General features: G+C 40.3%; 2 protein-coding genes across 10 annotated transcripts in view; both read right to left on the reverse strand.

Moving 5' to 3' along the window:
• FAM172A (family with sequence similarity 172 member A) overlaps positions 1–17,603 on the reverse strand; it is a 412,528-nt gene that overhangs the window by 110,274 nt on the left and 284,651 nt on the right. The window contains exon 11 of one of the 9 annotated variants that reach the window (XM_058530162.1): positions 3,858–3,928. The exons of 7 other annotated variants lie outside the window; for them this stretch is intronic. In XM_058530162.1, the coding sequence (XP_058386145.1) occupies positions 3,876–3,928 (53 nt within the window). In that variant the 3' untranslated portion in view covers positions 3,858–3,875. Of the gene's footprint in view, positions 1–3,857; positions 3,929–7,310; positions 8,030–17,603 lie in introns of those variants that run through there. One more of the 9 variants, XM_058530322.1, reaches the window with a different exon arrangement.
• Positions 159–1,257, reverse strand: POU5F2 (POU domain class 5, transcription factor 2). Its single transcript, XM_058530748.1, is given in 3 exon segments — positions 159–280; positions 282–736; positions 738–1,257. Coding segments are annotated over 3 exon segments (984 nt in total). The 5' UTR covers positions 1,200–1,257; the 3' UTR covers positions 159–213.

Below are 17,603 nucleotides of genomic sequence, written 5' to 3' on the forward strand. Positions count from 1 at the left end.
AATGTACCATTGCTAGGTAAAAACACGAGGAAAAACATAAAGCAGAATAAACTTCAATCTCCCTCCCACAATTTTCTCAAATAACTCCCACCCCCATCTCCTAGTATTCTTAACTTCTCCTGACAGTGAATGGAGAACTTGATGCTAAAAGCCCTGAAACGAACCTCAGGGACCGGTTTCCCCAGGGGGGCCGTCCCCAGAAGGACAGGCCCCTCAGTTTGAAAGCCCCGGGAAACCTAGAGTGGTGGCCGGGCCAAGAAGGGGGTCGCCCCGCAGGGGAAGGGGTGGAGGGGTACAAGGGTGTAAAGTACGGCTCCTCACAGTGGGGGGAACCCAAATGGAGCCCCAATGCCAGGGGAAAGCATACTGGTCCCCCTGGGAAAGGAGGCCTAGCTGCCCCCACCTCCTCCGGTGGGGAGAAATCATCAGTTGGCCGACTGCCCATGTTGCTCCGGTTATAGAACCAAACTCGGACCAGGTCCTTCTGCATTCGGAGCTGCCCAGAGATGGGGCTGATTTGCTGGGGTGTGGGCTTCAGGCACTGCAGGAAGATTCTCTCCAGGGTGTTTCCGATGCGTGTCTCCTTGCTTGCCCGCCTCCGCTTCCGAGCCTGCGGCAGGATCGTCTCCATTTTGCATAAGCCCAGAAGGTTCTTAGTGTCCACTTCCTCCAGCCACATTTTCAGCATGGGTCGCTGCTTCCACATGTTGGCGAGGATGAGCTGCTGGGCCTCGAAAGCGGCAGATGGTAGTCTGGCTAAGCACCTTCCCCAAAACAGCCCCCACGGCGAACCCCACGTCGGCCTGCGAATACCCCAGGCTCTTCCTCTTCTGCCTCAGCTCCTTGGCCAGCTGCGCCACCTCTTTCTCGACGGCTGAGACTTCCTCCGGCAGCGCCAACCTTGGGATGCACCGCAGGACGATGGAGGGCCCGGGGAAGGCGCCCTCGGAGGGGCTCGGGAACCAGGCCCCCGCCCCGGCAGCTGTGAGCTGGGGCCCGCAGGGCGTCATCCTGCCCCGGAATTCGTACCGCGGGCGACCCACGGGTACCCGCCACGCCTCACGGCCCGGGCAGACCCTTGGCCCGACCCCCCGCCGGACCATCAGCTTGCCAGGGGCCACCTGGGAGCTCAACCAGATCGGAGTGTCAGCCCGCACCGGCACTGGCCCTCTGGGCCCGCCCCCACCACTGCCTGGCATGGGGGAGAAGTTTGAGGGCCTGTGTCCGGCCTCAGGGTAAGACCGCACCCCACCCGGAGCAGGGAGTCTGGTAGGAACTGATGGCTCTCGAGGCTTCGGAACAGCCACCAGCCTCGCCCTCGAGCCCCGCCCCCCCAGTGGGAGGACATGGCGGTGCAGGCGAGAGAAACAGGCCCAATGTGTGTACGGGCGGTGGTGGGGAAATCTGGTAAACTCAGTGGTAATTCCTTGGGTCCCCAAGGTTAAGGGAGTGGGTCCCCTACCCTGAACTTAGCTTCCAACTCCCTCCGAAGAGCAAGTCTCCTCTAGGGCTTTGCACCTCCAAGCTGACTGGGATCCCTGAGTCACTGCCTCCATCCTCTCCCTGAAGGGAACCTAGGCATTGACTTACCAGCTCTGGCTGTATTCCCACGTATCGCCGGGACTACTCCTCGGTTCTATCCCCTCACTGCTATCCTTATGGTTACAAGTACTGCCTTCTTTGCACTTCTTCAGTCTCTGTCCCCTAAGAAACCTAACCATCCCTGCCTGAATTTCTAGTTAACATCAGTTTACTGTCCGATTCTACCCCCACCCACACACTTGGCCAGATTCCACTCTCTCCCTACCGCTGAGTTCCTTGACTAATTCCATGTTTCTCCCACCAGCCCTTGCTCTCCACCCTACCTCAGCTTCCGGGTCTAGAGTTCCCACACACGATAGAGACCTACATGTATCATCCTTCTCCCCCTCTGGAGACAGGTCTCTGGACTGGCCTGACCTGCTGTTCCCCACTGAAGGTGCTGCTCCCTGTAATACCTGACTCACCAACATCAGGCTCCCCTATCCCTGGCTGTTCTCCCATCAGAGACCCAAGGAGCTTAGAATATTTGTCCCTCCATCACGTCCCCAGCTCAGGCATCCAGTCCTAGGCCTTGGGTGGAGAAAGCTAAGGAGGGAGGGGGAAGCGAAGATCTGACCTCAGGCTCAAAGCTTCCAAGGAAGAGCTTTGGGGAAGGGGAAAGGACAGTGACCTTGCTTGGACAATCCCAACCTCTTACCCCTTCACTCTCCAACTCAACCATGATGCAGTTCTGCCCCACTGGCATCTATTGAAATTGGTCTTCTTGAAGTCATCGCTGACCTTTCAACTGTCGAATCCAATGGCCTTTTAACAATTCTCGTCCTATTAGACTTCTCTGCAGTATCTGACAACGCTGACTACTCTTCTTGCTCCTCTTCCTTTCTAAATTTCCAGGAAATGCTGGTAACGGCCAAATCTGTACTTCGGCCCTGACTTCTCATTTCCAGTTCTGTATTTCCCACAGCCCCAAGTCAAATCATTACCTGCACTTCTAAACCTGCCACTCCTCGAGGGCTCCCTGAGCTGCTTAATGGCATTATCCCCCACTCAGTCACCCAAGCTCAAACCGAGGAACTGTTCTTGACCTTTCCCATACTCTGTAGGGCATCAGATCTTATATAGTGGGTCTCCTAAAACATCTGAACTCGACCATCTCCTCTCTAGCCACATCTTACTCTTTTAATTTAGGTCACATAATAATAACCTTATAATTGGCTTCTCCTGCTTCTCCTTTCAAGGGTCTCTTACATACTGCTGCTGGAGCTAATATCCAAAAATCTAATCAAACCTAACCAGACCAAACAACAATATAACCATGTCATTTCCTCTTAAAATTTTTTCAAAATTTAACTCCTCTTCCTCTAATCAACAGGTGAACATTGAAATTCTGAGTATGGAACACATGGCTTTTCACCATTTGGCCCCTTCTTCCCTCCCTCTCTTCCTTCCTTCTTTCCCAGCCTCATCTACCACACTCCCCCCAACTTCCTGCACCGCATCTTACCCCAGGCTCAGTGAGAATATCTCACTTTGCACTAAAGATGCCATGCTTTTGTGACTATTATGCTTTTATTCATTCAGGTTGTTCGTTCGGTCTGAAATGGCTTCCTATTGCTTCTTAGTTTCATTCTCTCACATCATTCAGGATTCTGCTCAAATGTTATCTCATTAGAGAGGCCTTCCCTGACCACTCTATCTAAAACAGCACCCCCTATCACTCTCTATTCCCTATATTAACCTTTATTTTTTGGTATTAGCAGGTATCACCACCTAATATATGTCTATATGTTTATTATCTGTTTTTCTGCTATCAAGAGAGCAGGGACTTTGTCTAGTTCATTGCTGTGTCTGCAGTGCCTGCAACTGTGCCTGGATCACAGATGGTGCTCAGTAAACATTTCCTGAATAAATGAAGCACACTGTATTTCCAGTTATCTTTAAGATGCAGTTTAGAAGTCATCTTATGGCAAAGCCTTCCCCCTGGCAGAGAGTAGCGCTGCTTTGTGCTACTCTCCTTGTACTTGATATATGTGTTTATGATAACATTTATCAGTAATTATTTCTTTATGACTCTGTCTTTCCTACTAGAGTGTGAGGTACTTAAGAGCATGCAGTAGGTGTTATAAAGCCTGGAACATAATAGAACCCTGACTGATACGCTGCTCAATAAATATTTGCTGAATGAATCCTCACTGTACAATTCTGAGAGTAGAGCATGTTTAGGTCCAGTTTAATAATGAGAAAACTTGACCCTCCCAGGCACCTCTCCATCCCTTCTCTCCTGTACTAGAAGAAGCCCCTTAATCACCTCTTACCAGATGGGGGTAGTAGCATTATGAGAGTAAATTCATCTCAACACTGCAGGCAATGAGGTTGTAGATATGACCTTGAAGCAATGGTAGAGGGAAAAAGAAGAATCAGGAAATCAGCTACCATCTCTAAAGGCTGTGTTATTCATCATTTGTTTGTTGTCTGCATCTTCATTGCAACCCTGGCTAGAATGCGTGCCAGAGCAAGGTCCTTGTCTGGCCGGTTCACTGCTAGATCCTCAGCACCTGGAACTATATCTGACACAGAGTGGGAAGTCAATATTTGTTTAATGTCAAATAAATGAATCTGCAGCATTAATGGTGAAGACTTTCATATTTGCCTTGAGTTAGATTTCAAGATGATGGTCTATGAAAAACAGTTTACAATATACAAAATTTCACTTAAGAATAATTTTGCTGATATCTATTCTTTCCAGGTATACCTACATGCAATTTTTTCAAAATTACAAAGCAACCAACTGGTGTCTGCAAAACAGAATGAAAGGTGGATCACAAAGTGGAATAAAGAGCAGTTGTATCTAGATGTTAGCTCAGAGCCGGTCTTCCTCAGCAAAAACAGGAGGATTAGCACGGATGTTAGCTCAGGGCTGATCTTCCTCACAAAAAAAACAAAGAAAAGAGCAATTGTATCAATTAAGGCCCACATATTGAAACCAGCCCAGCTGCAGAAGAGAATCAGAGAAAAGGTTCATTAGTTGTCTAAAAACAATAGTTGAATAAATATGTTTTTAGCAAACTGGAGAAAAGTGAGTTGAAATGAATTTGAGGAAAGCTTTATTATTTTAACTGAGTTAAAACATAGTAGCTAGAAACATTTACTAAATTAAAAAGGCTATATTAACTTGATGGGTTTCAAAATTAACTTCGGTGCTCTCAGTTAAGGTTCTCTCTGTAGTGGTCAGATCTCATTTGCCAATGTGCCCATCTCCTGGTTTATGCATATGTGCTGTCACAAATAACAGCCCATATTCTTAAGAGAAGTCTTGACATCTTCCTGAAAGTACATTTAATGTGCTATGGAAATGGAGTGATCAGGGAAAAAAAGCAGGGGCATATTTGGTTGGAACAGAAATAGAGATCAGAGGAAGGCAGGTGATGGGAATGCCCCAGACAAGCAGCACTGTTTGGGCTGGGGGTTTGAAAAGCTAATCCATCACCTTCAACGAATACAGAGACCTCTTAGTAAGTGATTAGATTACAATGTAAGAAGCAGGCCAGTCTTATCCACAGGGAATTACAAAGTAAGGATAAGAAACACATGGTCCCAGGCCCCGTATATTTATAATCTAATACGGGAGAAGAGAAACTGTCAGGAGAGCAGGAGAGCCACAATTGCCCAAAGAGAAGTTAACAGTTTTCTATTATTAGGACCTTTGGAATTAAGAGAAGTTAAGTTTTAAGCAGAAGTACACAAAGTATCAGGATTTGTATTATTAGGCTCTCCTTAAGTATTCTCTATTCTAAGATGGCAAAACCAACTGCCAAGATCCACTAATGGGAAGAAGCAGCAAACAGTAGAGGCAAAGTTAACAATAAACATCCTCCTAGGGCTTGGTTCAAGTTTCATCTTTTTGGAAAGCTTTGCCTAAACACTCAGGAGCACAGTGATCTCCCTCTGCTCTGAAATTACTGCCTTTCCACTCAGATACACTGGCTGCCTTAAACAGTTAGCTGGAGTTTCATGTCTTAGCTCTCCACCTAGGAGATATGGAACCTCCCAATTGGACATTATAGATACCATTTATTTTGTACTTATGGGTCAAACAATATGCTAGTGCACGAGCTATCTACAGTGCTCTGAGTACAGTAAGTGCATAAAAACACCCAGATGTGAGGGAGATCCGGCTTTGACTTACATCGTCATGTTGATCAATTATCTCATGGCTAGGAAGGTGATCCTTGCTGCTTCATTTCTCCAAATGCATCTCTCCCAAAGCTGCTCATGCTCCAGATAGAGGACAGGGCTTTGTTCAAGAATGTATGGGAAGTTTCATTTCTCTAGCAGTCTCCAAAAAAATACTTTTTGAATGTGATTAAATCAACAGAGTAGACTAGAACATCTAAGAATGATGTACAAGTCAGACAGAGAGGGCAAGGCAGACTAGGTGGTCTAATATATATAATATAACTAATATATATTATATATAATATATATAATATAACTAATTTTTTAGTTTTTCCTACTCTGCAGGTGTTCTAGTAACTTAGCACTGACCAGACATCAGGGCATAAGGGCAGTGTCACCAGAAGAGCAAGTGTAGGTCCTCAAGAACCACATTAGTCAGGGAGAAAGACAAAAGGCAAGGGCAAGAGTCAAGATCCAGAGACCAGTCACTGGGAGGTCTCTCTCTGGGTCTAGGAAGCAAAGTCAGGAATCTAGTAAAACTGTGGCAGCTGATAATAGTAAGGAACGATGCCTTCCACTTCACAGCAAGAGTGTTAACACCACACATTACAACAATTTAGTTCACTGAAAGTTACCTCAGAATACACTGAAATGATTAAACTGTTAATCCGTTGTGTGGATTTTTAAGTAGAAAACTGTAGACAAAGTGAGATGTCAAAGATAAGTTATGCAATTAAGAAAAACTGATACCTGAAGGTAATGGACATACAATAAGAACATTAAAGTTGCAATAACATGGACAAGGAGTTAATCAAATCAATGTCCTCACTAAATAGAATCATTTATTGCTCTATGAGATAAATTCACAAAATAGATAGCAATAGCACTCTTCTGCACAGGAGATAAGAGAGGACAAGAGCGTGGGCAAAGGACAGCTATCTGTGAATAACAGTAATACAAGATGCTTTTACTCCTAAAAAATACGTAGAGAAAAACTAGAATGTAGTAGTGCTGCCAACATAGAATTTCCTTGATTCTCTTCATTTCAGATTATGAAGGACTTTTTTTGCTGTTACTTCTTTTCGTTGTTGTTTTCATTATGTTAGAAAAATGACACTGCTCTAATTGCTGCTTAGAAATAAAAGCTCCTGATATGACACAACCACATAGAGACTACAAAGAGATTTAGAGTATATAGGGAAAAATCCTTCCATTTTATTCTGTAGATCTGTGATATTCATGAACTACGAACTTTCTGTGCTAGGAAATAATATTAAGTATAAGAACCCTACAGCCCTCACAAGAAGTCCTTAAAGAATGTTAAATATCTGGATAAGGAAGGAGGAGCAGCTGAGCAGAGCAGAACTGAGCTGAAAGGAGTTGGTGATGAGTCAGGTGTATTCACAGATAGTCACAGCAAGATAAAGTTTAAAGGTTCTTGTTATGCCAAGCAGGATTTAAATGAACTTTTTAGCTGAGTTTGCCCTTGTTACAGAAGAAAAGCTTTCAAGATGTTCTTGCACAGATTACTCTAGTCAGGGTACAGTTACTGTCTTCTACATTCAAATTTGTACTCTGCTTACACTTTAGAGCACAAGATACACAACTTGTTTAACAAAAAATTTTCCATTACATTGTATAGTAAAATACACCTAACAGAAATGACAGCTTATGACCAGTGAAACCAGTAATTCAGGATGACAAGTAGAATAGAATGTCTGTTTACAAGAGATAACTCTTTTAGGTGCTGTGAGAATTATTTTGTTAAAGAGATTGCAAATTGATTGATATGGTGCCATTACCATTATAAGTTTGGGGCCTCTGTGAATTTCCCTGGAATCTCTATGAACTGAAGCAAGCCAAACAGAGACACTCATACCTTTTCTGGAAAATGAATACATATTAGGTAACATGAAATGCAGTAATGACCATGGGAAATTCAAGAAGTAGTACCAGACCTAAAATTGTAAGTTCCAGCAGAGTAACTTTATCTAAATATGTAGATTTAGCATTTTAAACCTGACAAAGCTCTCGGCTTTAGACAGTGAGGTAATAAGTCAGCTCATAAAACTGAATCCTCTTCCAAAGTCACCTCACTATGATTCCAAAGGTCTTGAAGAGAACCACCCAGGTTATCGGCCTCTCTTTTGAGCAAAGGACTCATGCCCAAATCCACATTTATTGGTCTAGAGTCCACTGCAGCTCCCAGTAGCCTGCTCTTCACTCTATGGGTGTGTGGATAACATCAGGCAGATAAAGGTTTCATCTTCTGAAAGCCTCAGAACTCTAGGAAGCAATTATTTCAAACCAGCTGTGAGTGGAAAATGGAAAGCATGATTTCAATTATCATTATTTAATGTAAATTTTACTCACTATTTTTTTGAATATTCAACTATACAGTCACATGGTTCAAGAAGTACAAAAGGGAATATGGTGAAAATGCACAGCATTTATTTTTAATTTTTATTTTGTTGCCAACCATGACACCATTGGCAAGTGTTAACCTGGGCTTCCAGCTAGAATTTTACATTTTGCTTACATAGAATTTCTTGTAATAATTTAAATTCAAGAAAGGCATTTATCTTTTATGATTGACAGAAATGTAGATGAAACATAAGGAAGAAACCAATGAATCTGAAGAAGTTTCTCAGAAGGATGTGTTCTAGGCCAGGTGTTATCTGGAAAGGAAGACAATGTATTAAAGAACTGACAGGCTTTCGGGGGTTGAAGGAGAGTATGGAAGAATAGGACTTTAGCAGGAAGAAGATGAAAGGGAAAGGGTCAGCGGAATTTAAGTAGATTTAGGAGAGTAAAGAAATAAGGTAGAATATGGACTAGGAAAATTGAGGAGTTTAAATACCATACTTCTGCGGAATGGGGCCGGCCCGGTGGCGCAAGTGGTTAAGTGCACGCACTCTGCTGCGTCGGCCCGGGGTTCGCAGGTTTGGATCCCTGGCACGCACCAACGCACTGCTTGCCAAGCCATGCTGTGGCGGCGTCCCATATAAAGTGGAGGAAGATGGGCGCGGATGTTAGCCCAGGGCCAGTCTTCCTCAGCAAAAAAAGAGGAGGATTGGCAGATGTTAGTACAGGGCTGATCTCCTCAATCAATCAATCAATCAATCAATAAATAAATACCATACTTCTGTGGAAGATACAGTGGGAGGCTCTGAGAGTAACCCTATGATGAGACATGACTAGAATCAGGACTTAGATAATCCAGAAATACAAAGAAAGAAGCAGGAGAGAAATGACAGAAAGTTTTTAATTCTCAAATATTGAAAAGCAACAAATGATTTCTCTAAAACTATAGTACCTGGACAAATAATTTCTAATAATAATAACTATGGAAGTCCTTGCTTTGTTGGGAGTGTGGGACTATGAAAATAACCATACAAGCAGAAACCATGGAAAGTGATTATAATAATCAATGGGAAAAACTATGGTTTTTCCGTGAGCTTAAGTTTTTTTTGTCAAAACATTAAAAATCCTCTGTCAGCTAATAATGAATGGGGGAATGAAAAAATAGTAAAACTGATTTTATTTAGTACACTGTAATTTAAAACACTGAAACAGTGAGAATTAAAATGCTTTCTTTGTAAAAAACTGATTAAAAGTAGTTTGGTGCTTGCCTTATCATCATATAACTTATGATATGGTTCAAGCAATCTTTTCTATGCCTTGGCAAACTGTCATTTTCTTAAGTTTGGATCAGCTTCTGACATTTTATCCTTCACCCTTCCAATGTCCTGAAATATCTCTGAGAGTTCACTTGATGTGAAGGGTTTTTTTGCTAGCGTCACTTCCTCTGGGACATCTTCATCTTTTTCATCACAGTTTCCAATTTCACTTCTAGCATTTCATTTCTTTGCTGCACTTTCATCTTTGTTGGCCAAGCCTCACTTTTGATCATCTATTTTTGTAAAATGGAAGAGAGTACTATCTGTGCATGAACTGAATAACATATGCAGTGATCGGTCGGTGGCAGATTTTGAAAGAAGTGATATGATTGGCCACTGATCATGATGTGCATCTGTTATTCACACAGAGATTTGTACTTAATGCATCATTCACAGTTAATATATTGTGGTAACTGAAATTTAAACCTTCTTTTTAGGGGATTGGTGTTATTTAACTAAACGATGGTAATTGAAATTTGTGTATATTGGAACTGTGCAAAGGGAGGACCGCCTGTATTTACTGAGTCCTAACTATATGCCAGGTACTATTTTAACAGTCCTATATGGATTAGTTCACTGAATTCTAACCAAAACCCAATGAGATGGTACTAGTATCATCCCCATTTTGTAGACAATGTGATTGTAGATCTTCATCTGGCCATATTATAGAATTAATTCTCCACATATTTGGGAGAATACAAATTTCCCACAATCATGATAAATCCAAAGCTCTTTATAAATGCAGAGTTACTACCATTAAAGAGTTTGAAGTGACAAGTAACACATTCATTTGGAACATATATCTAGAGTAAAAAGTCAGGGTCTCGTAACTGTATGGAAGAACGGTGGATACTTTCAGAAGATGCACTAACTCTTAGATAGCAGAGGGGCACCATTTAATAAAGCAGGGTGTCAGCGAACTAAGAGTTACTACTGGTGGTCCTGAATCAGTTCACAAGTCCTTAACCTTCCTCCCCACCCCACCTATTTCAATGATCATCCTCTGATTAGGAACAAAGAGAATCTTTACAATAAACAGAAGACTTGAGCTCCTTGAGGGGCAAGAGTCATGTTTAGCAATCTTTATACCCTTAGAGTCTAGTCTAGTGCCTAGTACATATTAAGTGCTCAATAAATCTTTGTGGAATTAAGGAATAAATATTTATAGTTAGTTTCTTTCCTCAAGAGAACCAAGAATAACTCACTTTTGGGGTTAGACATGGACTTAGGCTCCAATTTTAGGGGAAATAAATTAATCAATTCATTAACTGGTAAAAATAATTAAATTTGGATTTTCTAAAATTTAAGATTTGCTGCCTATGTTGATTTGATATGCTTGATATTGTTTCTGAAGAAAAGCAAAACCAAGTAACTCTGAGGGATTATTCCTTCCTAAGAGAAGTGCTGCAAAAATCTACACCACAATGGCTATGGAAGATTATACTTCTCACTATAAAATTCAAACTGCATATCCTCTGGTTCCACAAATAGCTTTCCCACATATTGGTTATATTTAATCATTTGTATTTGTGGCGTTCAATTAACAATACCTATTTTAAATTCAGTCACTTTCCCTCTAGAAACTAAGCAGGAAAGGTGTGGTTACTTTGCAACAAAAATTAAAATGGAAAGAAGACTCAATTTCTTTGAGGGCAATTTATTAAGAAGACATAAAATTAAAAATCTGAAATAATTCATACTGCTTTTAAAAACATCTGAAACATTAGCTAAAAATATAAGAACCTCTAAGCCAATATTGATTTTAGAAGGTTATTAGAAAATTTTAATTTAGGGTCTCTTACAAAAGTCTCATTTATAGAGATCACTGCTACACAAAGCTTAAAATGATGTTTATGTTTCTTTGCCCAAATTTTTAACAAGCAACTTCTATAATATTTTGGAAATTAAGAAATTATGGGGCTGGCCCCGTGGCTTAGTGGTTAAGTGCACGCGCTCCGCTACTGGCGGCCCGGGTTTGGATCCCAGGCACACACCGACGCACCGCTTCTCCGGCCATGCTGAGGCTGTGTCCCACATACAGCACCTAGAAGGATGTGCAGCTATGACATACAACTATCTACCGGGGCTTTGGGGAAAAAAAAAAGGAGGAGGATTGTCAATAGATGTTAGCGCAGAGCTGGTCTTCCTCAGCAAAAAGAGGAGGATTAGCATGGATGTTAGCTCAGGGCTGATCTTCCTCACAAAAAAAAAAAAAAAAAAGAAATTATGTAATACAATTGAATTCTGTCAAGGATTGTGCCATGAGATTATTCAAAACATCTGTAAACTAGCTGGTATATGATTTCTTTACTTATTGGTATAACATACTGAATACTTAGGGTGAGACATGTATGGTTTAAGGGGATATTAACAGACAAAATAGATAGAAACAGTAGTACCAATTCTCAAAGAACAGACATCGTATATCACTTAATCAATTTTAATACTTAAAAACTGAAGTGATTGATCAAACTCTCTCAAAATTTATCATCAAATAGAACTATTTTCCTTTAAAGAAGGACTATATTTTAAGAAATATGATGAAACAAAAACTTTTAAAAATATATCTCTGCTTTTAAAGTGCTGATAGTCAACTTAGATCATCTTGGGATTTTATATATAAACAGAAAATATTCGGCCTATCTGTGGTGCCTAACGTTCACTTTGAATTTTCCTTTCAGTACCAGAGAATATTTATTTTAGATGTTCTGAATCACTTCTAGAAAGCAATGCAGTTTCTCTGAAGAGGAATGTTTTGGGGGTATTTTTGCCAGCAGACAGATTTATCGCTGGTAACTTGATGTCTGTCTGTGACAAGACAGACAGAGCAGGCAGGGAGGGTGGGTAGATGGGAGCAGACTGGGAATGTGTGGGCAAGAGCAGAGACCTTGTGGCTTGAGAGAGGCACATATCACACAGTCAAAGAGAAGTGTAGGGCAGTGGACCCAGGCAAACCACACAGGTCAGGCAGGGCCAAGCAGAGCCTAGGCTGGGGGAGATGAGATTCCAGAGGCTGCAGGACAAAGAGTCTTTAGGTCGGGGGGACTGGAAGCCAGGGAGACACAGAAGCAAAAGCTGTAAGAAGAGAGTCAAATATAGAGACTAAACCAGACGAGAAAGAGAGAGTCAGAGAGCAATATGCAGAGAGAGCCATCAAGAGCAGTGACCCAGACAGAGCTGGCAGAAGGAAGGAAAAAGGGAGGACAAGCAAAGCACAGACGGCCACGGGAAGGGAGGTCAACACTTAATGTATGGCAAAAAGGATGAACAATCTGTCTCAGGTATCACTGGTCCCCAACTTACTTTTCCAACAATTAGGGACATAACATCAAGAGCCATGAGACACTGCTATGGGGACACTAAAAGTAATAGTTATTCTAAATTAACTCATAATTTTCAAGTACAAATACAAATTCATATTATTCGGTTATTTATCCAAGAGCATTTTGAAAATAATTAGTTTTAGATTTTTTTATCTTTAAAGGAAAGAGCTCAGTAAAAGGAGAGTTGTCACCTTTACTGCCAAATTCTTGGAAGGATTTTTCACAAATTGGTTCAGAAAGCTGTAAAAAACATGGTGGCTATTTTTAATTTTTTTTTTTTTAAAAGTGAGATTTCTGGAGTGAGACTACTTATATTCACTGTGATTACTGGAAAACTGAAAGAGTCAAAATCACAGGAATATTGGACCTGATTAAGTATTTATAATCAGGGCAAATATTGGTGATCTACATAAATATCATAGATTTAGATAGGTTATTTTAAATGATTCTCTAGTCAGTTATTTCCCCAGAGTTCCTGATTCTGGCTAATTATAATGAATGAGTCACTGAAAACACAAGAATTTCTTGTGGTCAACTTTTAGAATACTCACTCTTGATATTAACTAATAATTATAAGGTAGCATAGAACAATGAATAGGGAAACTAACTGATGAATAATAGCTACAAGGCCAGTTCTACAGTAATGAACAAAAACTGCCTGAAAAGTGCTATTTAGTTAATGAAAACATCACTTAAAGGATTAGAATATATATCCTTTGAATGGAAAGAGAAATGCTACAATTCTTGAGCAGTATGTGTAGTCAAAAAGTGGTAGAGTATCATATATGCTAATATGCCTTGACTTTTAAGGTCTGTTTACAAGGCAAAGTATAGATTTTCAATTAATTCATTTGAGCTGTGTCTAAAAATATCTCAGACAACTCAACTTGTCTACACATTCTGAATGACACCACATTCTAGAAGCAATTACTGTTGATTTTTCAGTGCTATCTTTAGACGGAAGTGATTATTCACTAACAAAGAAGAGAAATAACTCCTTAGTGTCATTTCCTTAAGACATATTTTCAGCAATAAAGCAAAGTGAATATTTAGCAAATACTCAGTAAGTTCAGTCAGTGTAAACAGTCAATCTGGACTATTTAAGCAAAGAAAAATTAAGGTTATATTAGCAGGTTTTCTACAATTCAAATTCACCTAGAAATTGCTAATTTTCCACTTTCTGTTCTGGTGGGGAAATGGGGCTTGACAGTTAGGTAAGTGTTATCAATGGCTCCCTTCTAAATCCAGAACCAAGAAATGATTATCTAAATATAGTAAGTTTTCAAGTTTAATTCTTAACTCCTAAGACGTCTACTATAGTTCTTTTTAAATTTTTTCTTTTCTTTTTTTTTGACATTTATGCTGTTATCTTTCTAATTTTGAGGTGCCCTGATTTACATCAAGCATTCTAGGTAAGCTGAAATAATAGAGAAAAGCCTGTCTCAAACCATGACAAGGGCGAGGAAAAACTAGATGGACACAAGTTCTGGGAGGAAATATGTTGACAGGCATCAGACATCTAGACCACATAGTTTTAGGGCATCTAGGTTCAGGTATTTCCTTAATGGTAGGTGGAAAAATGAAGCTATGAGGTAGGGTTTTCCATCCTGTGTGCCTAGTGTAAAGTGATGGCAGGTATGTCAAAATACTGATCCCTTCACCCTTCAGGTCAGCCAGGAGGGGTTCTTCTGTCCATTCACCTCTGGACATAAGCAGCCTTATCTGTGAACCCCAGACTGCCATACAGATGTTATACTTTTCTATATGTGTCGCTTCAGGAAGAGTGGAATAATCTTAATAACTTGCTGGCAACTATGCTTTATGGTTACCATAAACCTTAGAGAACTGATAAAGTGGGTCTGATGAGGTCAGGTTTTCAAGGATCCAGAACAAGAGACTGCTGGGAAGAAAGAATGGCACAGATTTCAGAATTGAGTAGGTACCCTGAAGTCCAGGAAAAGGATCTCTCAAGTCAGATAGGCAAATACTGTCGTAATTAGTGGGAGGTGGCAGAAGTTCAGGACTGGAAGGAATGTCCTAGAAATGTCATTTTCTCAGCGAAGCTTTCTCTGGACACCTCTCTAAAAATTCAAATCCTCCCCTCCACATACACATACTTCAGGTCCTCTCTTCCTGCTTTATATTCCTCCTACCAATTACCACTATCTAATATACTATATACTTTCCTTATTTATCTTGTCTGTCCTCCTTACTAGAACGTAAGCTCCATGTGGGATTTTTATCTATTGTAATTCCCTGCTCTGTCCCTGGCACCTGGAGCAATGTCTGGTCCACAGTAAATACTTGCCGAATGAATGCATGCAGACTGAATGCTCAAACCCAGAGAGGCACATAAGAAGCACATTCGGGGAGCTGAAAGTATAGGAGCCCCAGCAGCAGTACTTACCCAAACCTACCCCAGTTAGAACCAGTCTGGCAAAGAGCAGCCTGTCAGTCATGTGCCAACCAAAGCAAGCTGTGTCCAGACTTGTAAGACATCAAAGATGTCAATGCTCTGTAACCTTGTCTGTTTTCAAACACTTTATGTTGTGCTTTCCTTTGGCCCTGGGGGAATGCCTCCTTGTACACGGTCAAAAATTATATTAGCTGTTTTTGGGGAGCAGCACACCATGCAAGATCATTTCTAATTTCATCTTTACTGCTATCTCAACGTCTCTTTCAGCTTTATTGTTTCCAGATTTCTGTGTCCTTCTGAACATTTTTCTTTCGGCTATTAGTTTTCCTTTTGATTTCTTCACTATATTTTCTATCTTTCTGTGACTCCGGTTTCTGTGTAATATTTTGGGATCCTTATCAATGTCACAGAGAACATAGGAAAACATGAATAACTAAGTTATTTGCTGTTTAAAAATAGAACTGGAGACAGGGAAATGGAAGGGAGAATATTCCTACAAATGCCTTTTCACTCCTACAGGATTAAGATGATCAATAATAGTTTTGAAATAAATGATAGCCTTAAATTCTAAAATGAGAATGAGAATATATAGTACCACATTACATTTTTACAGTGCCTTCCTTCTGATGGACTCGAAATATCCCTCCAGATACTAAAAAAATTGTCCTCATAACATTTCTACAAGATAAGTGAGGCTAATTATTTGTTGTTGTCATTTTATAACTAACAACCAACCAGAATGTGGGCTATACTGCAAACATAGATCCTATTAACCTATAATATAATTCTCTGAATAACATTGTTTCTAACTGGCTGATTACTAGGAAACATTATTAATAGAAAGAAGTGGGAACCATCATTTGACATATATTCAAGATCCCTCAATATCCACCATTCACTATATGTTATAATAACTGAAAAGTCAGACTTCATTTTAAGTATAAGGTGCAACATTGCCAACTTTTAAGTAGGGAGTTGTCAAGTATTCCATGTGCTTTTAAAAGAAAAATAAAAACAGTATCACTGTACTGAAAATAATTATCAGTGATATTTTAAATATAATTTAAAAATTTTGTTGTGCCTGTTTTAAAAATGAAGCTATGAGGAGCAATGGGTCTTTTTTTTTTTGTAAAGGGAAACATATTTGGTAATAAAGGAAAAAATACAGTGTTAAATGAGTATGTGTTTTTATAGGTAATATGACTGCTTTGACCATGAAAGTTCTAGTCAAAAGATAAAAGCATATTATAACAAGAAAAAAATCTTTATAATTTAGAAAGCTGGAAAAAAAGACTTCGCTAAATTGAATGTATAGTCTGGATATCCATTACTAACTTGCGGTCAGTACACATGTTGAAATCTTCAAATAATGTTAACATGTTAGATTACAGTAACAGGATTATAGATCAGAGAATTTCAGGTGTTTCAAAGGTACTTCAACAACCTTTGGTTATTTCCATTTGAATTTCCTGCTATCACCTCAATTAAGTCATAAGACAGTTTCATCACCTCTTGCCCTTAATTGATTTCCCCCTCCAGCTCCCTGATACTTCTGGTAATGGTATTTTCATTATCCCAGTTACTTTTCACTGGAGCTTATCGTCGTCTCCTCCTTCTCCCTTAGCCTCCACCCAATCTATTTATCATCCAGGAGTGCAGCTTCTGCCCATGTGAGTCGTATTTGTTGTGGCTCTCCTATCCTCTCGGTTCCCACTGCCTCCACTCCGGTTCACACCATCAGCCCATACACTTGCTTTATTGCCGCAGCCTGCTGAGTCTACTGCCACCAGCTTCCTGCTCGTCTCTTTTATCCATTTACTTACTTAATCTTCTTTAAAATCCCATTTTGATCATGTTATACTCCTTGTTCAACATTTTTTAAGGATTCTTTGAGGAAAATCACTGATTTTGATTGAAAAACCATTCAGTTTTTATAAGTAGGTGTGGAAAATGCTGGGGGTGCTGGCCCTAACTCTTCTCATTTGATGCCACTTTATGTTGATGCCCCCTTCAGAAGGGAGAAGCTACCCACTAGCAGAGGACCAGGAAACAGTTTTTTTTAAAAATAATTTTTTGGGAAAAAGAAGATAGTTGTGATAAGCTCTTGTTCACTGCTATGTCCCCAGTTTCCAGAACAGTGCCTGGAACATAATAAGTGCTCAAAAATATCTGAGAAAGAAATGGACATATGCGGGGGAGTGTATGTGAAATCTCCTTCTGATTTAAGCCAAATTTGTCAGAATAAAAATCCACAGAGAATAGAAGGTTATAGAGAGTAGCAATTCTGTCCTAAGAAAAATCTTTGGTCAGGGAAGAGCTGAATAGTGAGACGACTTAGTATAAGATCAAATGAGGGTGATAAAGAAAAAAGTTAATATCTTGTCTCTGATAAATTGTACAGCAAAGTCTAATGAGGTGGTGGGGGAGCAAGGGTAGAAATGAACTCTCTTCAATTCAGCTTTTTAC

This window comes from Diceros bicornis, chromosome 1 (assembly GCF_020826845.1).
Source record: "Diceros bicornis minor isolate mBicDic1 chromosome 1, mDicBic1.mat.cur, whole genome shotgun sequence".
Classification (NCBI taxonomy): Eukaryota; Metazoa; Chordata; class Mammalia; order Perissodactyla; family Rhinocerotidae; genus Diceros; species Diceros bicornis.